Here is a 17,383-nt window from a genome sequence, read left to right on the forward strand (position 1 = left end):
CTGGGGTAGGGTGCATGAGAGAGAAAGAGTCATGTGTGACTATAAGCGCAGGAGTGGCTGTGTGGTAAGTAGCTTGCTTACCAACCACATGGTTCCGGGTTCAGTCCCACAGCGTGGCACCTTGGGTAAGTGTCTTCTACTATAGCCCTCGGGCCAACCAAAGCCTTGTGAGTGGATTTGGTAGACAGAAACTGAAAGAAGCCTGTCGTATATATGCATATATATATATATATGTGTGTGTATATGTTTGTGTGTCTGTGTTTGTCCCCCCCAGCATCGCTTGACAACCGATACTGGTGTGTTTACGTCCCCGTAACTTAGCAGTTCGGCAAAAGAGACTGATTGAATAAGTACTAGGCTTAAAAAGAATAAGTCCTGGGGTCGATTTGTTCGACTAAAAGGCAGTGCTCCAGCATGGCCACAGTCAAATGACTGAAACACGTAAAGAAAGGTGTAACACAGAAGAGATAATTCGGTGGGGAATGAGGGACGGAGGCAGGAATGAACGTTGTGGCATGTGGACGTAAGGAACAACATTATTGAATGAAGAATGGCTAACAAGGGGAATGGTTCTGTGGAAAGGATGAGTGCCACTGAGTCTCAGGCTGCTGAGCATGAAGGAGTTGTTGTTGTTACTGCGCCACATCATGATGCTCCAATGTTTAGGCCCGGATCTCGTGAAGTTCAAGAAATCCCCATTAGGAAGAAGCTAACGAACACAGAGACACACATGCACAAAAAAGGTTCATATACACGTCTGTATACGCACATGCACAAGAAAAATGCAGGGTGAAAGGTAAAATACAGAAAAAAATGTGTAAAAAAAAATATAAAGCAATAAAAATGTATCTTTATAAATATGTACAAAAAATATATAAGATATATATATATAAAGTATAGAGAGATAAAAAGCTTGTATGTGGACACAATATAGGGCTTTCCTATAAGTAGGTTATCTCCCTTGGCTAGGCGGCGCTCCATGTAGACAATTAAACTTCCGGAGGCTACCCACGCCATTGTTATTGTTTTACGTCTTATCATGTGTTATGTTTCCCTCGGGTGACTCGCAGAGATAACACAACGAGTTATACAATTTAATTATTACATTTATTGTTCAATTACATACAAAGAACGCACTCACCCAATGTTCGTTATGAATAAACAAAAGTCATGTCCGCCATATATATATCAATGACATTTTACCACGACAGTCCCACAAGACAACAACAATGAAACAATGAACTCAGACGAACCACATGACACACGGAACGTCAGACGAATTACATATCTAACAGTCCATATAACACCTCCCCACTGAAATTGATGCTACACAAGAAGTATCAACAGCAAAGTCTCTCTTGGGTTTTACGGGTTCTCTTGGACCGTCTTGGGTTGTCTGGTCCATACTCTGGAACGGGTAACATGGTCTTGGGTCTGGTTTGTCTTTGTGTTAGTGGCACAGTTTCCGAGATCTCCATCGGGTGATTTGTTGCAAATTCAAATACAGTGTTTTCTGCATCACCAGGTTCATTGTCTTCCTCAGTTGTGTACCGCGGTCGCAGCTGTTCCCAGTGTCGTCTCCACATCGGGCCATGAGGTATGACCTTCACGTTAAAGCAGCGAGTACCCAATGACTTCTTAATGATTGCTGGTACCCATCGGGGATCTTTGTCTCGGCGAGGTCCATAGTATAGTGCATACACAAGATCTCCGACCTTGTCCTGCCTGGTAACTTTAGCGACATCAGCCGAGCTTGGAGTCACCTGAGACTTATGTGCTTCCTTAGACTGTTTGCCTTGAGCAATGTGTGTTGGCGATGGCAGCAGAGAATCAATCCTTGTTCGTATCTGCCGGTTATTCAAAAGTTCACTTGGAGAGAATCCACAGGATGTTGGTGTTCTCCGGTACTGCATCAAGAATTCTTGAAGTGCTCGTGTTGGCGGAAGAGAAGACTTCCTCAGAGCTTGTTTGAAGGTTTGCACCAAACGTTCCGCTGCTCCGTTGGTAGCTGGGTGGTAAGGTGCCCCTGTCAGGTGTGTGATCCCGCGTTCTTTGCACCAGCTCTGGAACTCCTCAGACGTAAAAGTTGGTGCATTATCGGTGACCAGTGTGTGAGGAAATCCGAAGTGCGCAAAGTCTTCCTCAAGCAGATTCAAAGTGGCTTTGGAGGACGTGGAGGAAGTAGGATGAATGCATGGGTACTTGGAATAAGCATCTGTGATCACCAGCCAATCTCTACCCATAAAATTTATTGCATGGTCCAGATGTAAGCGGCTCCACGGCTTTTCTGGTAACATCCATGGGTGAACTGGAGGCTTAGATGGCTGCCTTTGATGTTCGTTACATGAATCACATCGTCGACTGGCTATCTCTATAGCAGCATCGATACCAGGCCAATAAACAGCAGTTCTTGCTAGTTGTTTCATGCGTTCCATGCCAAAATGTCCAAGATGCAGAAGATTGAGGATCTTTGGCTGCAAGCTATGTGGAATCACAACTCTAGATCCATGTATAAGGCATCCATGACAGATACTAAGTGAGTTTGATAACTTACGGAACTTGTTGACTTCGTCATTGATCTCCATGTTCTTTGGTGGCCAGCCTTCACGGACGTAGCGCATCACTGTAGATATCACTGGATCTTTCCCTGACTCTTGACGGAGGACGTTAGCATCCACAGGTTGGACTTGAATACTAAGAGCTTTGATGGCACACACCATGTCTATGTCTTCACCATTTTCCTTTCTGTCAAAGTCGTTGTCATCACCGAATGGCAAGCGACTGAGGGCATCAGCATTGCCATGATCTGCTGATTTCCGATATTCAATGGTGTAGTCAAACTGGTTCAGCCACAGGGCCCATCGTGCTAGTCTGTTAGCAGCGAGAAGTGGCGTCCCTTTCCTCGGACTGAATAGTGATGTCAGTGGCTTGTGGTCAGTCACGAGTACGAATTTACGACCGTACAAATATTGGTAAAACTTCTGCAAGCCAAATATGATAGCTAGGGCTTCCTTTTGAATTTGACTGTAGTTACGCTGTGCAGAAGTGAGAGTCTTGGACATATTGGATATTGGGCGCTCGCTTCCATCAGGATAGCGGTGAAACAGGACTGCTCCAATACCAACGTTTGATGCGTCACAAGCCAGTCCCAAAGTTTTGTTTGGATCGAAGTGTATCAGAACTTGACTTGATGAAAGTACATTTTTCAAGTGATCAAAAGCTGACTGTTCCTCATCTCCCCACTTCCAAATAGTTGACTTTTTTGTAAGGCAATAGAGTGGCTCTGCTATACTGGCTAGGTTTGGGATAAACTTTCCATAAAACTGAACTGAACCTAGGAAAGATTTCAAGCTTGATTCGTTCGTTGGAGATGGCATCTTTAAGACTGCTTCGACTTTGGATCCCTTAGTGATCCCTTCAGCCGACAAAATGTGTCCAAGGTATTCTACACTGGGTAGTGCAAACTGGCACTTTTCACGGCGACATCTGAGTCCATTGTCGCTTAGACGTGTGAGCAGACACTTTAGGTTGTTTAAGTGACTGTTTGCATCTTTCCCACTGACGAGCATGTCATCCTGGAAGACGGCCACTCCAGGTAGATCATGGGTCAGGTTTTCCATGATCTCCTGAAAGTAACCAGGTGCTGACTTAATTCCGAAAGGGAGTCGTTGTTGCAGGAGTACTCCACGGTGAGTGCTGAGTGCGAGTCTGCGTTGACTTTCTGGAGCCAGTTTGATCTGATTATAGGCATCAGCAAGGTCTATCTTTGTATATCCGAATCCACCTCCGAGTTTCTGCATCAGTTCAGCAGGGAGTGGCATTGGATGACGGTGATCAGCAAGTTGGTCATTAATTCCCACAGAGTAGTCACCACAAATCCGTAGTTTGGGCTTCAGGTTGCTTGAAGCGTGTGCTTTACGAATCGGTACCACTGGCGTTCCGTATTCATTGAATTGAACAGGCTTCCAGATTCCCTTGGCGATGCCTTCTTCGTAACCTTTGGCCAGGTCATCACGAAGAGCAAATGGGACCGGACGTGCCTTGTGAAAGACTGGTGTTGCGTCCGATTTGAACTTCACTTCCAGTTCAAAGTTCTTGAGACATCCCAATTCTTGCTTGAAAAGATCTGGAAATTCATCACACATGTTGTGACAATCTTGCTGCAGGGAAACATAGGGCTCGCTTGAGGTCTTTGGATACATCCCTTCTGCACCTTCCCTCTTAGCTTGGCTGTCTATGCTTTTCAAACCTAGAGCAGTGTCTACGGAAATTCCCAGAGTCTGGATAGCATTCCGACCCAGCAAATTAAGATCAGAGATCTTGGTGACTATGTAAGGTATAAGATCCTGCTTACCAGTTGTTGGATCCTTGGTTTGGCCCATGAAAGTTCCTAGAACAGGCAGGTTGTGCTTGCTGGCAGATTCATAGCGATGCTTGACATCTTGCAGCTTTGGTCTTCCAAGTTGTTTCCAGACTGACAAGGAAGCAAAATTGCCTGTAGTAGCAGTGTCCAATTCCATTGTGAACAGTCTGTTCTGGATTGTTACTGGCACAATTAAACTATGAGTGTCTCGGGAAACTTCACCTAGGATCGCCTTGACTAGCTCAGCTTTTGTGATTCTTTTCACGGGAGTTTGTGAATGGCCATTGCGTTGCTGATGTTGTTTTTTCCTACACACCGCTTGCAAATGACCCTTTTTATCACAAAAATGACATTTGGTTTCCCTGAAAGGACAGTCTGTTGCTTTGTGGGCCTTTCCACATCGGTAGCATTTCTCCTGGTTTGTGGAATAAGACTGCTGATGTTTCTTTTGAGGACTCTTATTCCTGTTCTGCTGGACCTTGTACGCCTGCTTGGTTTTGGAACCGTATACAGTTTCTTTTGCAACCTTTGCTGCGTCTTCAGTCTCAATGGCAACCTGGACAGCACGGGCAAAATCTAGTTCTGAGTCTTTTATCTTAAAAAGCGCCTTCAGAACCGCTTCATTGTTAACCGAACATATGAATCTCTGTCTCAGAGCTTCATCCTGTGGGTTGGTGATCGCTGGAAAATCACAGGTAGCTGCATCCTGGCGTATACGTGCTGCCAGCTCCTGGAGAGTTTCGCCTGGCTTCCGCTGCATATCACTCCAAAACTTGAAACGCTCTCTCACAATGAAAAGTTTAGAGTCGAACTGTTCCTTCATGAAGTCAACGATTTCGTCCATTATCAAGTTGTTGATATCTTTAGGCGGATTTTGTTGGGTAGCCAGATTAGCAAGTTGTTTGTAAACAGTAGCAGTCTGATTGGTCAGGAACACTTGTGCCATGCGTTTTTCAGGTACAGCATTAGCAGCCACAAACGTACGGAATCTTGACCAGTAATCAGGCCATAGTTCTGTCGCTGAATCAAATGCAGTAAATGGTGGAATCGACACTGTTGTTGAAGCAGCTAAAAAATAGCCACTAGAATCGCCTTCAACTTGTCGAGCACCAAACAGTTTTAACAGAGCGTCCATATCTCTCTGATGTTGTTGCATTTGCTTGTCCATTTGTTCCCTAAACAATTTAATAAGTTCTACTGTCTGTTTTTCAGCCATTGTTATTACGATGAATAATTTTACGGTAAAGTAAGCATGTATCCTATCGGCGACGCCAATAAACTCTGTTATGTTTCCCTCGGGTGACTCGCAGAGATAACACAACGAGTTATACAATTTAATTATTACATACAAAGAACGCACTCACCCAATGTTCGTTATGAATAAACAAAAGTCATGTCCGCCATATATATATCAAGGACATTTTACCACGACAGTCCCACAAGACAACAACAATGAAACAATGAACTCAGACGAGCCACATGACACACGGAACGTCAGACGAATTACATATCTAACAGTCCATATAACATCATGGATATAAAGCAGCTTGATGATTTAGCTATCGAAGTACTTACTGTGCCTGAGTTAAAGAAATATTTAAGATTATATGGACAGTATGTTATTGGAAGAAAGGCGGACTTGACTGATTGGTTGAAAGGAATAAAAATTCTGTTGATGAAGAATGTCAACAAAGTGAATTCATCGGACGATAAGTCTGAAGTATCGGAATAAGCAGAAGCTTATATCTCCTCTCGGTGTCTACATGGAGCGCCGCCTAGCCAAGGGAGATAACCTACTTATAGGAAAGCCCTATAGAAAGCAAGTTCTATCTGTGTGTGATCCTGGCTGGGGACCAAAAATGTAACAAACACTTAGCCACATGTGTGCGGGTATGTATTTATATATGTATGTATGTACATATGTATGGTTGCATATATACGTGAGTGTACATGCATGTGTTCCGCACGTGTGTGATTGAGCATATAGCGTGTGCGTATTTTTATACATGTATTTGAGGATAACTGTGCGTGTATGGGTATGTGTGTGTATGTATGTATGTATGTATGTATGTATGTATGTATGTATGTAGGGAGATAGGGAGGTATATACAGTAATGCCTCGATATACAAGTTATTTAATTCCCAGAGATAGCTCGTAAAGCGAAAACTCTTAAAACAGCAATAATTTCCTAGAACAGCAATGTTATAAATCGTATTTCAGTGGAAATCATCATCAACAACAATAATAACGTTCTAAAATCCACTTTTCCATGCTTGTATTGGACAGGCAAGCGTAAGAGCGGGGGGGGGGGCAGAGTTTTGGAAAAAGTGATGCTAAACCAATGATGATGATGTTACATAAAATATGGAGGTGGTTTATGCAAAACCCAATTATTCCACCAGGATCAGTGAAAGTCAATACCAAGGTTGGCCAATATCATTTCTGTTCTTTCTTACAAAATGTGCACTGGGTGATAGAATCTTTGGTATTTTCGCATGACTTGCATTTGAATATGACAACAAAGGAGACTGTAAGAAAGATGACTACAAATCCAAGTATGGAAAGTAGGACTATCGCTACAGTTTCAACATCTTTTACCGTTGTTGTTTCTGTTTCTTCTGCAAAAGATGAACAGTAAAACATATATTTTTTGTTTTCAATAATAAAAAAAAAAAATAGTAATATCAGCCAGGTTTAACCCTTTTCATACTATCCTACTTAAAACTGCTTTTGTTTCCATTGTACAAATCCTCAGTTTTAAAGAGATCTAAAGAAAACCTTCCTTGTGTTCCAAACACTAATTTAGTAAGGATAAGGTTATTTCGCTAAATTCTTCATCATTTATTAAAACAAAGGCAATGTATTTCAGCAGAAATATGGTAAGAAAAGGATTAACATACACAAATATCCCAGACTATTATGTCTAAATGATTAGATGTTCCCCTTCAGATTAAGCCATTATTTAGAAAGGTTATGTTGCATTGGCAAAGGGGATTAAATTTCTTCTTTCTAACACAAAAATGGAAGGTCAACAGGTGAGTCGATCATTTAGAAGGGTTTTATAGCATTAGGTGGAGGCACATGGCTTAGTAGTTAGGGTGTTGGACTCATGATCGTAGGATTGTGGTTTCGATTCCTGGACAGGGCGATGCGTTGTGTTCTTGAGCAAAGCACTTCATTCCACGTTGCTCCAGTCCACTCAGCTGGCAAAAATGAGTAATCATGCAACGGATCGGCGTCCCATCCAGGTGGGAAATTTCTACGCCACTGAAACCGGCCCTTATGAGCCTGGCATCGCTTGAGAAGGAAACACTTCTTTTTGTTGTTGTTGTTGTTCTTCTTCTTCTATATATAGCATTAGCAAAGACAGTGGTTCTGTCACGTTTTGTCTCTAATTGTTTTTCTCTTCTAATTTTTCTTTTACAAACAAGAAACTGGAAAATGTCAATCCTTTCTTTAACAATTAAATAGTAATTTAAACAGATGATCGTAGAGAATGAAACTAGTCCAATCAGTCAACTATAAATATATCCCACCATGGGTTATTATGACAACTTATCAATTCAAAACAGAAAAGAAAAACTAATACAGAAGCAACCCTTGAAATTGTCGAGGTACAAACTTTGATTTTGCTTAAGTATTATAAAAATATTTGCACCGAGGTTACTAATAATATTATTATTATTATTATTATTATTATTATTATTATTATTATTATTATTATTATTATTATTATTATTATCATCATCATCATCATCATCATCATTATTGTCATCATCGTCATAATCATCCTCATCATCATCATCATCACTATTATTATTGAGGTTGTGAGCTGGAAGAATTGTTGCTGCACCATAAAAAATATTCAGTGGAATTTCTTCTGACACTTTCACTTCTGAGTTCAAATACTGCTAAGGTCAGCTTTGCCTTTTATCATTTTGGGGTTGACGAAATAAAGGACCAGCCAAATATACTCAAATTAATGTGATCGAGGAACCTCTTCCACATGAAATTGCTGACTTTGTGCCAAAATCAGAAGTTGTTATTATTAGCAAAAGTAATTTCCTTACCTTTTGTCACTAAGGAATAATTTGCAGAGCAGAGATACAAGTCACAAAAACGCCAAGTGAAATCTTGTTCAGATACCTTTTGGATCAAAACAGTAGATTTGTCACCATTCTGTGTAACTTCATAGTTACCATAGTTGTAACAAGTAGGGTTACATTCATATCTACCATTGCCGTTTTTCCAGAAAACAATTCCGTTCATATTGGCTACTTCAATATCAAGTGTGACATCGCCTCCTAATGTAACTGGTCCTAAAATGAATAGATAAATTAATATTATTGATTGGTTTCCCATATGAAAGATTTCAGGGGTTTTTTTTCATCACCATTTTAACACCAACTTTTCAATGTTTGGGAGCAGAGTTTTCGTTGTGTATGACTGGACACTCTTCCTGTCCTAATATCCCAACAACAAAGAGCCTGGACATGTTTTACCTAGCGAATGGAAACAAATGACTGCATATAAATAAGCCTTTCATTTACTAAGATTGTGCAGAGTAGGATACAACCTAGTCACCCATAGAGTTAATCAAGTTGTACAGAAGGGTGTCATACAAACAACTGATGTAGCAGCATTGTAGTCAGATGTTACAAGCATAAAAGAGATGCCTTCAGACAAGGTCAAGAAAGCTACAGCGATAGTTAAAGCCCAATTAATAAGAAACAATTGGACGAAATGAGATGCAGTTAGCTTTTCTGCCAGGAAGAAGGACTACTGCTGTCATCTTCTTAGTAAAACAACTGCAAGAGATGTACTTAGCTTAAAGTAAATCATTGCATTTGATATTCGTTGACCTGGAAAAAGCTTTTGACATGACATGGTGGTCTCTGAGGAAGCTAGGAGTTTGGGCAACAAAAGTTCTCTCAGAGTGAAAGGCACATTGTATGATGCTTGTATAAGAACAGCACTGCTACATGATAGTGAGACATGGACCCTAAATGCAGAGGACATACAAAGAATAGAGAGGAATAAAGTTAGTAGGTTCTTTTGGATGTGCAATGTCAGTGTACATACAAAACAAAGTGTTAAGATATCAAGAGAAACGTTAGGCAAAAGAGGAAAATTGAGCTGATTGGAAAAAGTCAAAAGAAAGTGGCTAAGAACTAAGAGTTAAGTAAAGAAATAGAAGACAGAATCGAAAAGACAGTGTCTAGTTTAAAAGGAGAAAAACGTTTGTAAATCCATTTACCACTTTGAGTAATATTATAACTTTCTGTTCTTGTCAAATCTGAAAAAGATGAAAACAAAACGTTTTGATTTTTAGATTTTACATTTAATAAACAAGATTGATTGCAATTTATGTTACAATAATTAAATAATAATAATTAAGACTTGCATATAGAATTACACATTATATACAGTGGCAGTTTGAGTGAATGCATTGAATATGTGGTTCAATGCATTCACAGAATTAAAAGAAATTGGTGATGGTCTGCATTGGAAAGACGTCTGTTGTTTACTATAATGAACAGAAAGTGTACTGTGAAATTGCTATGCTGAGTGGAAAATCCAACTTTTCGGAGAGAGTCCTTGTCTAGCAAGAAGTTGACAGGAGTGAAATTAAATAAAAACAATCAGTTTTTTTTTTCTTAACTACAGGATGTTAATCTCTTCTGTATTTTTTGTTATTTTAGTCTCAACATCTTTTCCCTGAAGAAGGAATGTCTGAAACTTCAGATAACAGCTTCCTATGAAAATTTGTTTAAAAACTCGACTCTTTCTGTTGATTTCTCTCTCTTTCTGTGTGTGTGTGTGGGAGAGAGAGAGAGAGAGAGCTGAAATTTTGGGAGAGGAGATGAGTCGATTACATCAACCCCAGTGTTTCACTGGTACTTAATATACTGGTACTCCAATAATGGAGTCAAAAGAACATATATCAAAACATCATATACCATTAGTGAAATACTGAGTGCTATTAAACTTCCATATTACTGCCCATGGGCGCTTATTATAGGTGGGAAGTTATTTAAGCCAAAAAATATATGCATGTACGGATGTATGTATGTACGTACGTACGTACATATGTATGTACGTACGTGCGTATGTATGTAAAATAGAATTCTCCGTTTAAAGCTCTGGGCGGATTTTCAGAAAACCCCCCGATATTATCATTATTATTATTATTAAGGTGGTGAGCTGGCAGAATCATTATCACGCTGGGCAAAATGCTTTCCAGCATTTTCTGTATCTTTACGTTCTGAGTTCCAATTCCACCAAGGTTGACTTTGCCTTTCATCCTTTCGGGGCTGATAAATTAAGTACCAGTGAGACACTGGGATAGATATAATCGATTAGCCCCCCCCCCCCACCACCACAATTTCAGGCCTTGTGCCTTTAGTAGAAAGGATAATTCTTTTCTATTCTACTTTAGACAAAAGGCCTGAAATTTCTGCGGAGCAGGGGGCAGTCGATAAGTTCAACTCCAGTACGCAACTGGTACTTAATTTATCGACTCTGAAAGGATGAAAGACAAAGTAGACCTCAACTGAATTTGAACTCAGAGCATGCAGACAGTTGAAATACCGCTAAGCATTTTGCCCAGCGTTCTAACAGTTCTACCAGCTTGCTGACTTAGTAGAAAGGATTATTATTATTATAAATCAATTCCTTACTGTGTATCTTCAAATCAAATTTTCCATAGTTGAGGTTGTGGTCCTCAAATTTCCAAGATAAACGTTCCTTAGTTACGCTTTGGATCCAAAAAGTGGAAACATTCCCACTTTGTGTCACTCTGTATTTAGGGCTGTTGGCGCATGTCCGGTCACATTCATATTTATAATTGTCGTATTTCCAAATGACCGGTCTTTTCATGTTTGGTGTTTCAATCTGTAAAGTTGCACTTACGTCGAATGTACCATTATCTGAAAGAAAGAAATCAGGTGAGAAGTGTGCTTCCCAACCACATGGTTCTGGGTTCTGTCCCACTCTGTGCAACCTTGAGAAAAGTGACTTCTACTATAGTCACAGGCTGACCAACACCTTATGAGCGGATTTCATAAATGGAAACTGAAAGAAGCCTGACGTGTGTTTGTATGTATATATATACACACATATATATATGTGTATATATATACCTATATCTAACTATCTATCTATATGTGTATACTTTCCCCTTAAATTTCCACGGGTAGTTTCTATTTTGTTTTCTAACATATTTCTGTTATATATATATATATATAATATATATATATATATATATATACACATACATACATATATATGTGTGAGTTTCTTTGTGTGTGTTTGTCCCCCACCACCCCTTGACAATCGGTGTTGGTGTGTTTTTGTCCCTGTAATTTAGTGGTTCAGCAACAGAGACCAATAGAATATGTACCAGGCAAGCTTAAAATAAATAAGTACTGGGGTCAATTCATTCGACTAAAAATTCTTCAAGGCAGTGCCCCAGTATGCCCACACTTTAATGGCTGAAACGAGTAAGAGATTATCATCGTTTTAATGCCTATTTTTCCACATTTGAGGGATCAGAGTTGTCATTTCCAACAGGAGGATGCTCTCCTTGTCACCAAACTCCTATTTCTAAACAAGGCCATAATATCCCAGTCTATAGAATAACAAACATCCTGGACATGTTTTACACAAAGAACTGGGAACAAATGACGCTGCATAAATGAGCCTTTTATTTACTAAGATTGTGCAACACATCAAGCAGCCAAGACATGCATTTGTGGTGGACATCAAGCAAATGGCATCGTTGGGAAAGCCGTTGATTACAAACCAGAAAATGCAAGAGAAATAACGAAATCACACACACACACAAACAAACACAGATGCGTGTATGTGAGTGTGCATATATATGTATGATAGAATCTCCGATAGAAGAAGACATATGAGTGTGCAGTGCTTGCTGAATGACCGGCACCATTGATTTGTTTATAGTGATCAACTGTATGTGCTGTACGTTAGCTAACACTCTCCATCAAATTGACGTTGACTGAACAGGTGTGTGGTGTATGACTCCTATTAAAAACTACTGCTCTAGTAGATTCCTTGATGCATGCTTCTGTTTCTGGCTCATTAGCCTTCATCAATGGGAAACACCAAAGAGAGATAACACTGAGCAGATTCAAAGCCAGAGTTTTATCTAAAGAACACTCACTATCAGTGCCTGAGTCGGAATAAAAATATAAGGAAATCAAGAAACAAAACAGTGATTAAAACCTCTGAGTTAAAAGAAAGAAATAGAAGAGAAATTTGAAAAGAGAGTATTTAGTTTGAAAGAAGAAAAAGGCTTGTAAATCCATTTACCATTTCGGGTAATTTCATAAGTTTCTGCTTCAGGGAAACCTGTAAAAGATGAAAATAAAAAGTTTTCATTTTCAGATTTTACATTTGATCAACAAAATTGATATTATTTATGATACAATGATTAAATAGTAATTAACAACTAGTGGGACCCGTGGAAATTCCACAGAACAAAAGAACATGAAGAGAAGCTTTTCAAGAAAGAAAGGATGATTTGTGTTTTTACTTTCATTATTTAAAGTTATTTCACTTCCTGTCACAATAATATATTATTAGTGGGATCCATGGAAATTGAATGGAATGGAAAAAATTAAGGGGACCTAGTTAAGAAAGAAAGGATTTGCATTTTTATAGCATTCATAGTTTAGCTTCCTTTAAATATTCTTGATGTTCGTCTTCCTTTTCTCGCATATCTGTCAATGTTTTCTTTTCTCTCGTTTTGCTATACCTTCTCGCTGTTTCTCTCCAATCCGTGCTTCATATCTGCACATCGTTTTTGGGCAGCTTGTTTCTGGCGAATCCAAACTTTACGAAGAAATATAAGTTTTTAAGCAAGCAGACGATAAATAATTGAACTTAAACTGATTGGGTTTTTGTAAAGTTGCGGCCGGTACTTGTCAGCACAATCTTTTGGATTTCTCTGAGACATGGTTCTCCTGCGATATTATCTACATGTTTCTGACATCCCCTTTTTTAACATACCTAGGGCCCCCACCATAACAGGAACAGTTCTCGTTTTGAGATGCCATTTTGAGTTCAAATTCCGTCAAAGTCGACATTGCTTTTCATCCTTTTCGGGATCAATAAATCAAGTACCAGTGAAACACTGGGGTCAATGTAATTGAGTATTTCCCTCCCTCAAAATTTCAGGTCCTGTACCTATAGTAGAAAGGATTATTATTATTATCCAGTAGTCTTATTATTATCACGTACTTTCACTGCACTACCGAGCGCAGCTCTGCGTCCCTTGGGTATGTGCTGTGGTTTGTTATGATGCTCTTATTTTTACTGTACTGAAAGTGTTTTTACGTAGGATGTGTGTGGTGCCTACTTGTGCTATTTTCTGTATGTCATATATATATATATGTTACTTCTGCTGTTTTTGTTATGTATTTATCTTATTATTATTATCATTATCATTATTATTATTATTATTATTATTATTATTGTTGTTGTTATAATAAATCATTTCCTTACCATTTGTCTTCAAATCAAATTTTCCAAAGTTGTTGTTGTTGTCATAAAATGTCCAAGACAAACATTCATTCGTAACGTCTCGAATCCAAAGAGTGGAATCATTCCCACTCTGGGTCACTTGAAATTCAGTGGTGCTAGCGCACGTCTTGTCGCATTCGTATGTATAATTTTTACATTTCCACTCCACTGGTCTTTCCATATTTGGGAAATTGATATAAAGAGTGGTACTCTTCTGGAGCTCAACAATTTCTGAAATAAAGAAATCAGGTAAGAAGTTTGCTTCTCAATTTCATGGTCCTGGGTTCAGTCCCACTATGCGGCACCTTGGGCAAGTGTCTTCTACTATAGCCTCGGCCTGACTCGTTCTGGTGTGTCTACGTCCCTATTACTTAGTGGCTCTGGAAAAGAGACCAACAGAATAAGTACCAGTCTTAAAATAAATAAATATTGGGATTCGTTCATTTGACTACAAATTCTTCACGGCAAAAGATCATCATTGTTATAACGCCTACTTTTCCAAGCTTGAATGGATCAGAGTTTTCATTTCCACCAGTAGGATGCTCTTCCTGTCACTAACCTCCATCTGTTTCCAAACAAAGCTATCTTATTCCAGTCTATAGAATAGCAAACAGCCTGGACATGTTTTACACAATGAACTGGAAACAAATGACACCGTATAAACGAGCCTTTTGTTTACTAACATTGTGCAACACATCAAGAAGCATAGACATGCTTTTGTGGTGGACTTCAAGCAAATTACATCACTGTGGAAACACCATCCATTACGAACTAGCAAATGCAACGGAATTAATCAAATCACACATGCATCTATGTTTGTGAGTGTGAATGTTGTTGTTGTTGGCACTCCATTGCTTATGACGATGAGGGTTTCAGTTGATCCGATCAACGGAACAGCCTGCTCGTGAAATTAACATGCAAGTGGTTGAGCACTCCTCAGACACGTGTACCCTTAACTATACATAAATTGTAACATCAAAATCTTATATGGACCCCCAGCTGCTATATTGACCCCGGTTGAAAACCACTGTACTAGTGGATTCCCCGATGAGTGATTCTGGCTCATTAGCCTTCATCAATGGGAAACTCCAGAGAAAGATAAACCTGAGCAGATTCAAAGCTGTAGTTTTATCTAAAGAACAGTCACTATCAGTGACTGAGTTGTGTTAGTGAACTGCCTGGTCGGAATAGAAATTTTGAATAAATAAATAAATAAATAGGTGAACACTGACTAAAAACTGTGAATTAAGAGAAAGAAATAGAAGACAGAATTGAAAAAAATGTCTAATTGCAAAGGAGAAAAAGGTTTGTTAATTTACCAGTTTTGAAAATTTTATAACTTTTTGCCATTGAGAAAGTTTCTGGTCTTGTCAAACCTGTAAAAGATGAAAAATAAACATTTTTGATTTTTGGATTTTACATTTGATCAACAGAATTGTTTACTATTTATGTTAGAATAATATATTCTTGGTAAAAAATTCTTTGTTTAATTCTTGCTTGGGTTAGTCAAACTTTATTGTGAAAAATGAATGAATACAATTTTTGAAAACATTCAAGATTTACAACTTAGATATTTCGTAATTTGTGTTTCTGCCTCGTACATCACACGAGAATAGACCAGACGTCGAAACAATGATGATGATGATGATGCAAGTACTGTTGTAATATGATTGTAGCCATATTGGCTAAAACCAAATAAATATCATAACATATTATAAAAACAAAAATGAAAAACTAGTGGGAGAATATTGCTCACAATTTAACCCTTTAGTGTTTAAACCGGCTATATCCAGCCCAAATATTCTACTCATTTTATGCCCAAACTGGCCAGAACCAGTATCTCACATCTACCCTGCAATGTCATTCTAAAAATAAATATTTACATCTCTCAAATCTTGAAGTAACAAGATAATACCAGATTAATTTTTTAAAGTGTACATGAATAAGGATTACTTTTGACATTAATTTGAACACTAAAGGGTTAATGTAAATGATATGTGACAATTATTCTTAGAAAAATAATAAATCTTAGCAAAAAAAAAAAAAAAAGACTCTAAAAAACAAAAACGGAAGAAAACTTACAAAAACACAACGCGAACAAACAGGGCAACAACTTTAGAACATCCATAATCTGTAAAATTCAGCACTGAATTCTGTCAGTGAACCGGTCGCGATCTGTAAAATAGTTTTGAAAAACGAAAGCTGATGTCCAGAGCATGACTAACAAGAGAAACTTTTAATATTTACTTGCGGAAAATCGTTAGCATAACAGACAAAATGTTTCGTGGCATATTGGCAGTCTATATGCTCTTAGTTCAAATTCTGGTGAGGTCAACTTTGCCTTTCATCCTTCCAGGGTCGATAGAATAAGTATTTGTTGAGCACTGGACTCAATGAAATCAACTTAGCCCCTCCCCACAAACTTTCTGGCCTTATGTCAAAGTTTTAAAACCAATATTACAAATTTAGTGGTTACCTAAGGCCAATCCGAAAACAGAGTTTGCAGTTCTTTCTACCGGAAGTAGCATAGCAGCGCTACCTAAAGAACCAATAGTTAAAACTACTTCTTTGCTATTATTGAATTTTGGCAAGTAACAATTTCTACCAAAGCACCAAGAATATAAAAAAAGACATTTGTCCCATGATTGATACAGTAGGACTGAATTCGAGCCCATGTAGTTGGGTAACAAACTTCTCGTCACACACCAATGCACAACATATATATATATATATATATTTGTTGGCACTCCATCGCTTACGACGACGAGGGTTCCAGTTGATCCAATCAACGGAACAACCTGCTCGTGAAATTAACGTGCAAGTGGCTGAGCACTCCACAGACATGTGTACCCTTAACGTAGTTCTCGGGGGATATTCAGCGTGACACAGAGTGTAACAAGGCTGACAGAAACAGGAAGTAAGAGTGAGAGAAAGTTGTGGTGAAAGAGTACAGCAGGGTTCGCCACCATCCCCTGCCGGATCTCGTGGAGCTTTAGGTGTTTTCGCTCAATAAACACTCACAACGCCCAGTCTGGGAATCGAAACCGCAATCCTATGACCGTGAGTCCGCTGCCCTAACCACTGGGCTATTGTGCCTCCGCACACGCACGCGCGCGCGCGCGCGCGCACGCACACGCACACACAGATATGAGCAGAATTTAGGTTTGTTGAAATATGTTTGTCACATATTTCAATTGCTAAAGGCAAATATGTGTGTGTGTGTGTGTGTGTCTACATTCATTTTCAACATCCTACATGTTTCCTACATGTATATCTGAAAAAATTTTTGTTTGAGTATTCATTTTTAAAGCATCCGAGAGAGACGAGCAGAGGAATAATCCTAAAAAAATATTCTCAATTCCACCCTTCATCGTTATAAACTTTGGAGGAATTCCGCCTAATCATTTCTCCCTAATATGTATCTCTGGAAATTTTCGTCATAAACTCGGTGGGTGGAGCAAACGTCTATATTT

General features: G+C 38.9%; 1 protein-coding gene across 1 annotated transcript in view; it reads right to left on the reverse strand.

Moving 5' to 3' along the window:
• LOC106876468 (uncharacterized) overlaps positions 1–17,383 on the reverse strand; it is a 60,897-nt gene that overhangs the window by 21,538 nt on the left and 21,976 nt on the right. Inside the window, exons 9-16 of the mRNA XM_089345731.1 lie at positions 15,993–16,041; positions 15,230–15,286; positions 13,893–14,141; positions 12,699–12,737; positions 11,045–11,293; positions 9,622–9,660; positions 8,435–8,683; positions 6,804–6,982 (exon numbers count right to left, since the gene is read on the reverse strand). Coding sequence (XP_089201857.1) covers positions 6,804–6,982; positions 8,435–8,683; positions 9,622–9,660; positions 11,045–11,293; positions 12,699–12,737; positions 13,893–14,141; positions 15,230–15,286; positions 15,993–16,041 — 1,110 coding nt within the window. The remainder of the gene's footprint in view (positions 1–6,803; positions 6,983–8,434; positions 8,684–9,621; positions 9,661–11,044; positions 11,294–12,698; positions 12,738–13,892; positions 14,142–15,229; positions 15,287–15,992; positions 16,042–17,383) is intronic.

The sequence above is a fragment of the Octopus bimaculoides genome, chromosome 29, assembly GCF_046866305.1.
Source record: "Octopus bimaculoides isolate indiv1 chromosome 29, ASM4686630v1, whole genome shotgun sequence".
NCBI classification, from domain to species: Eukaryota; Metazoa; Mollusca; class Cephalopoda; order Octopoda; family Octopodidae; genus Octopus; species Octopus bimaculoides.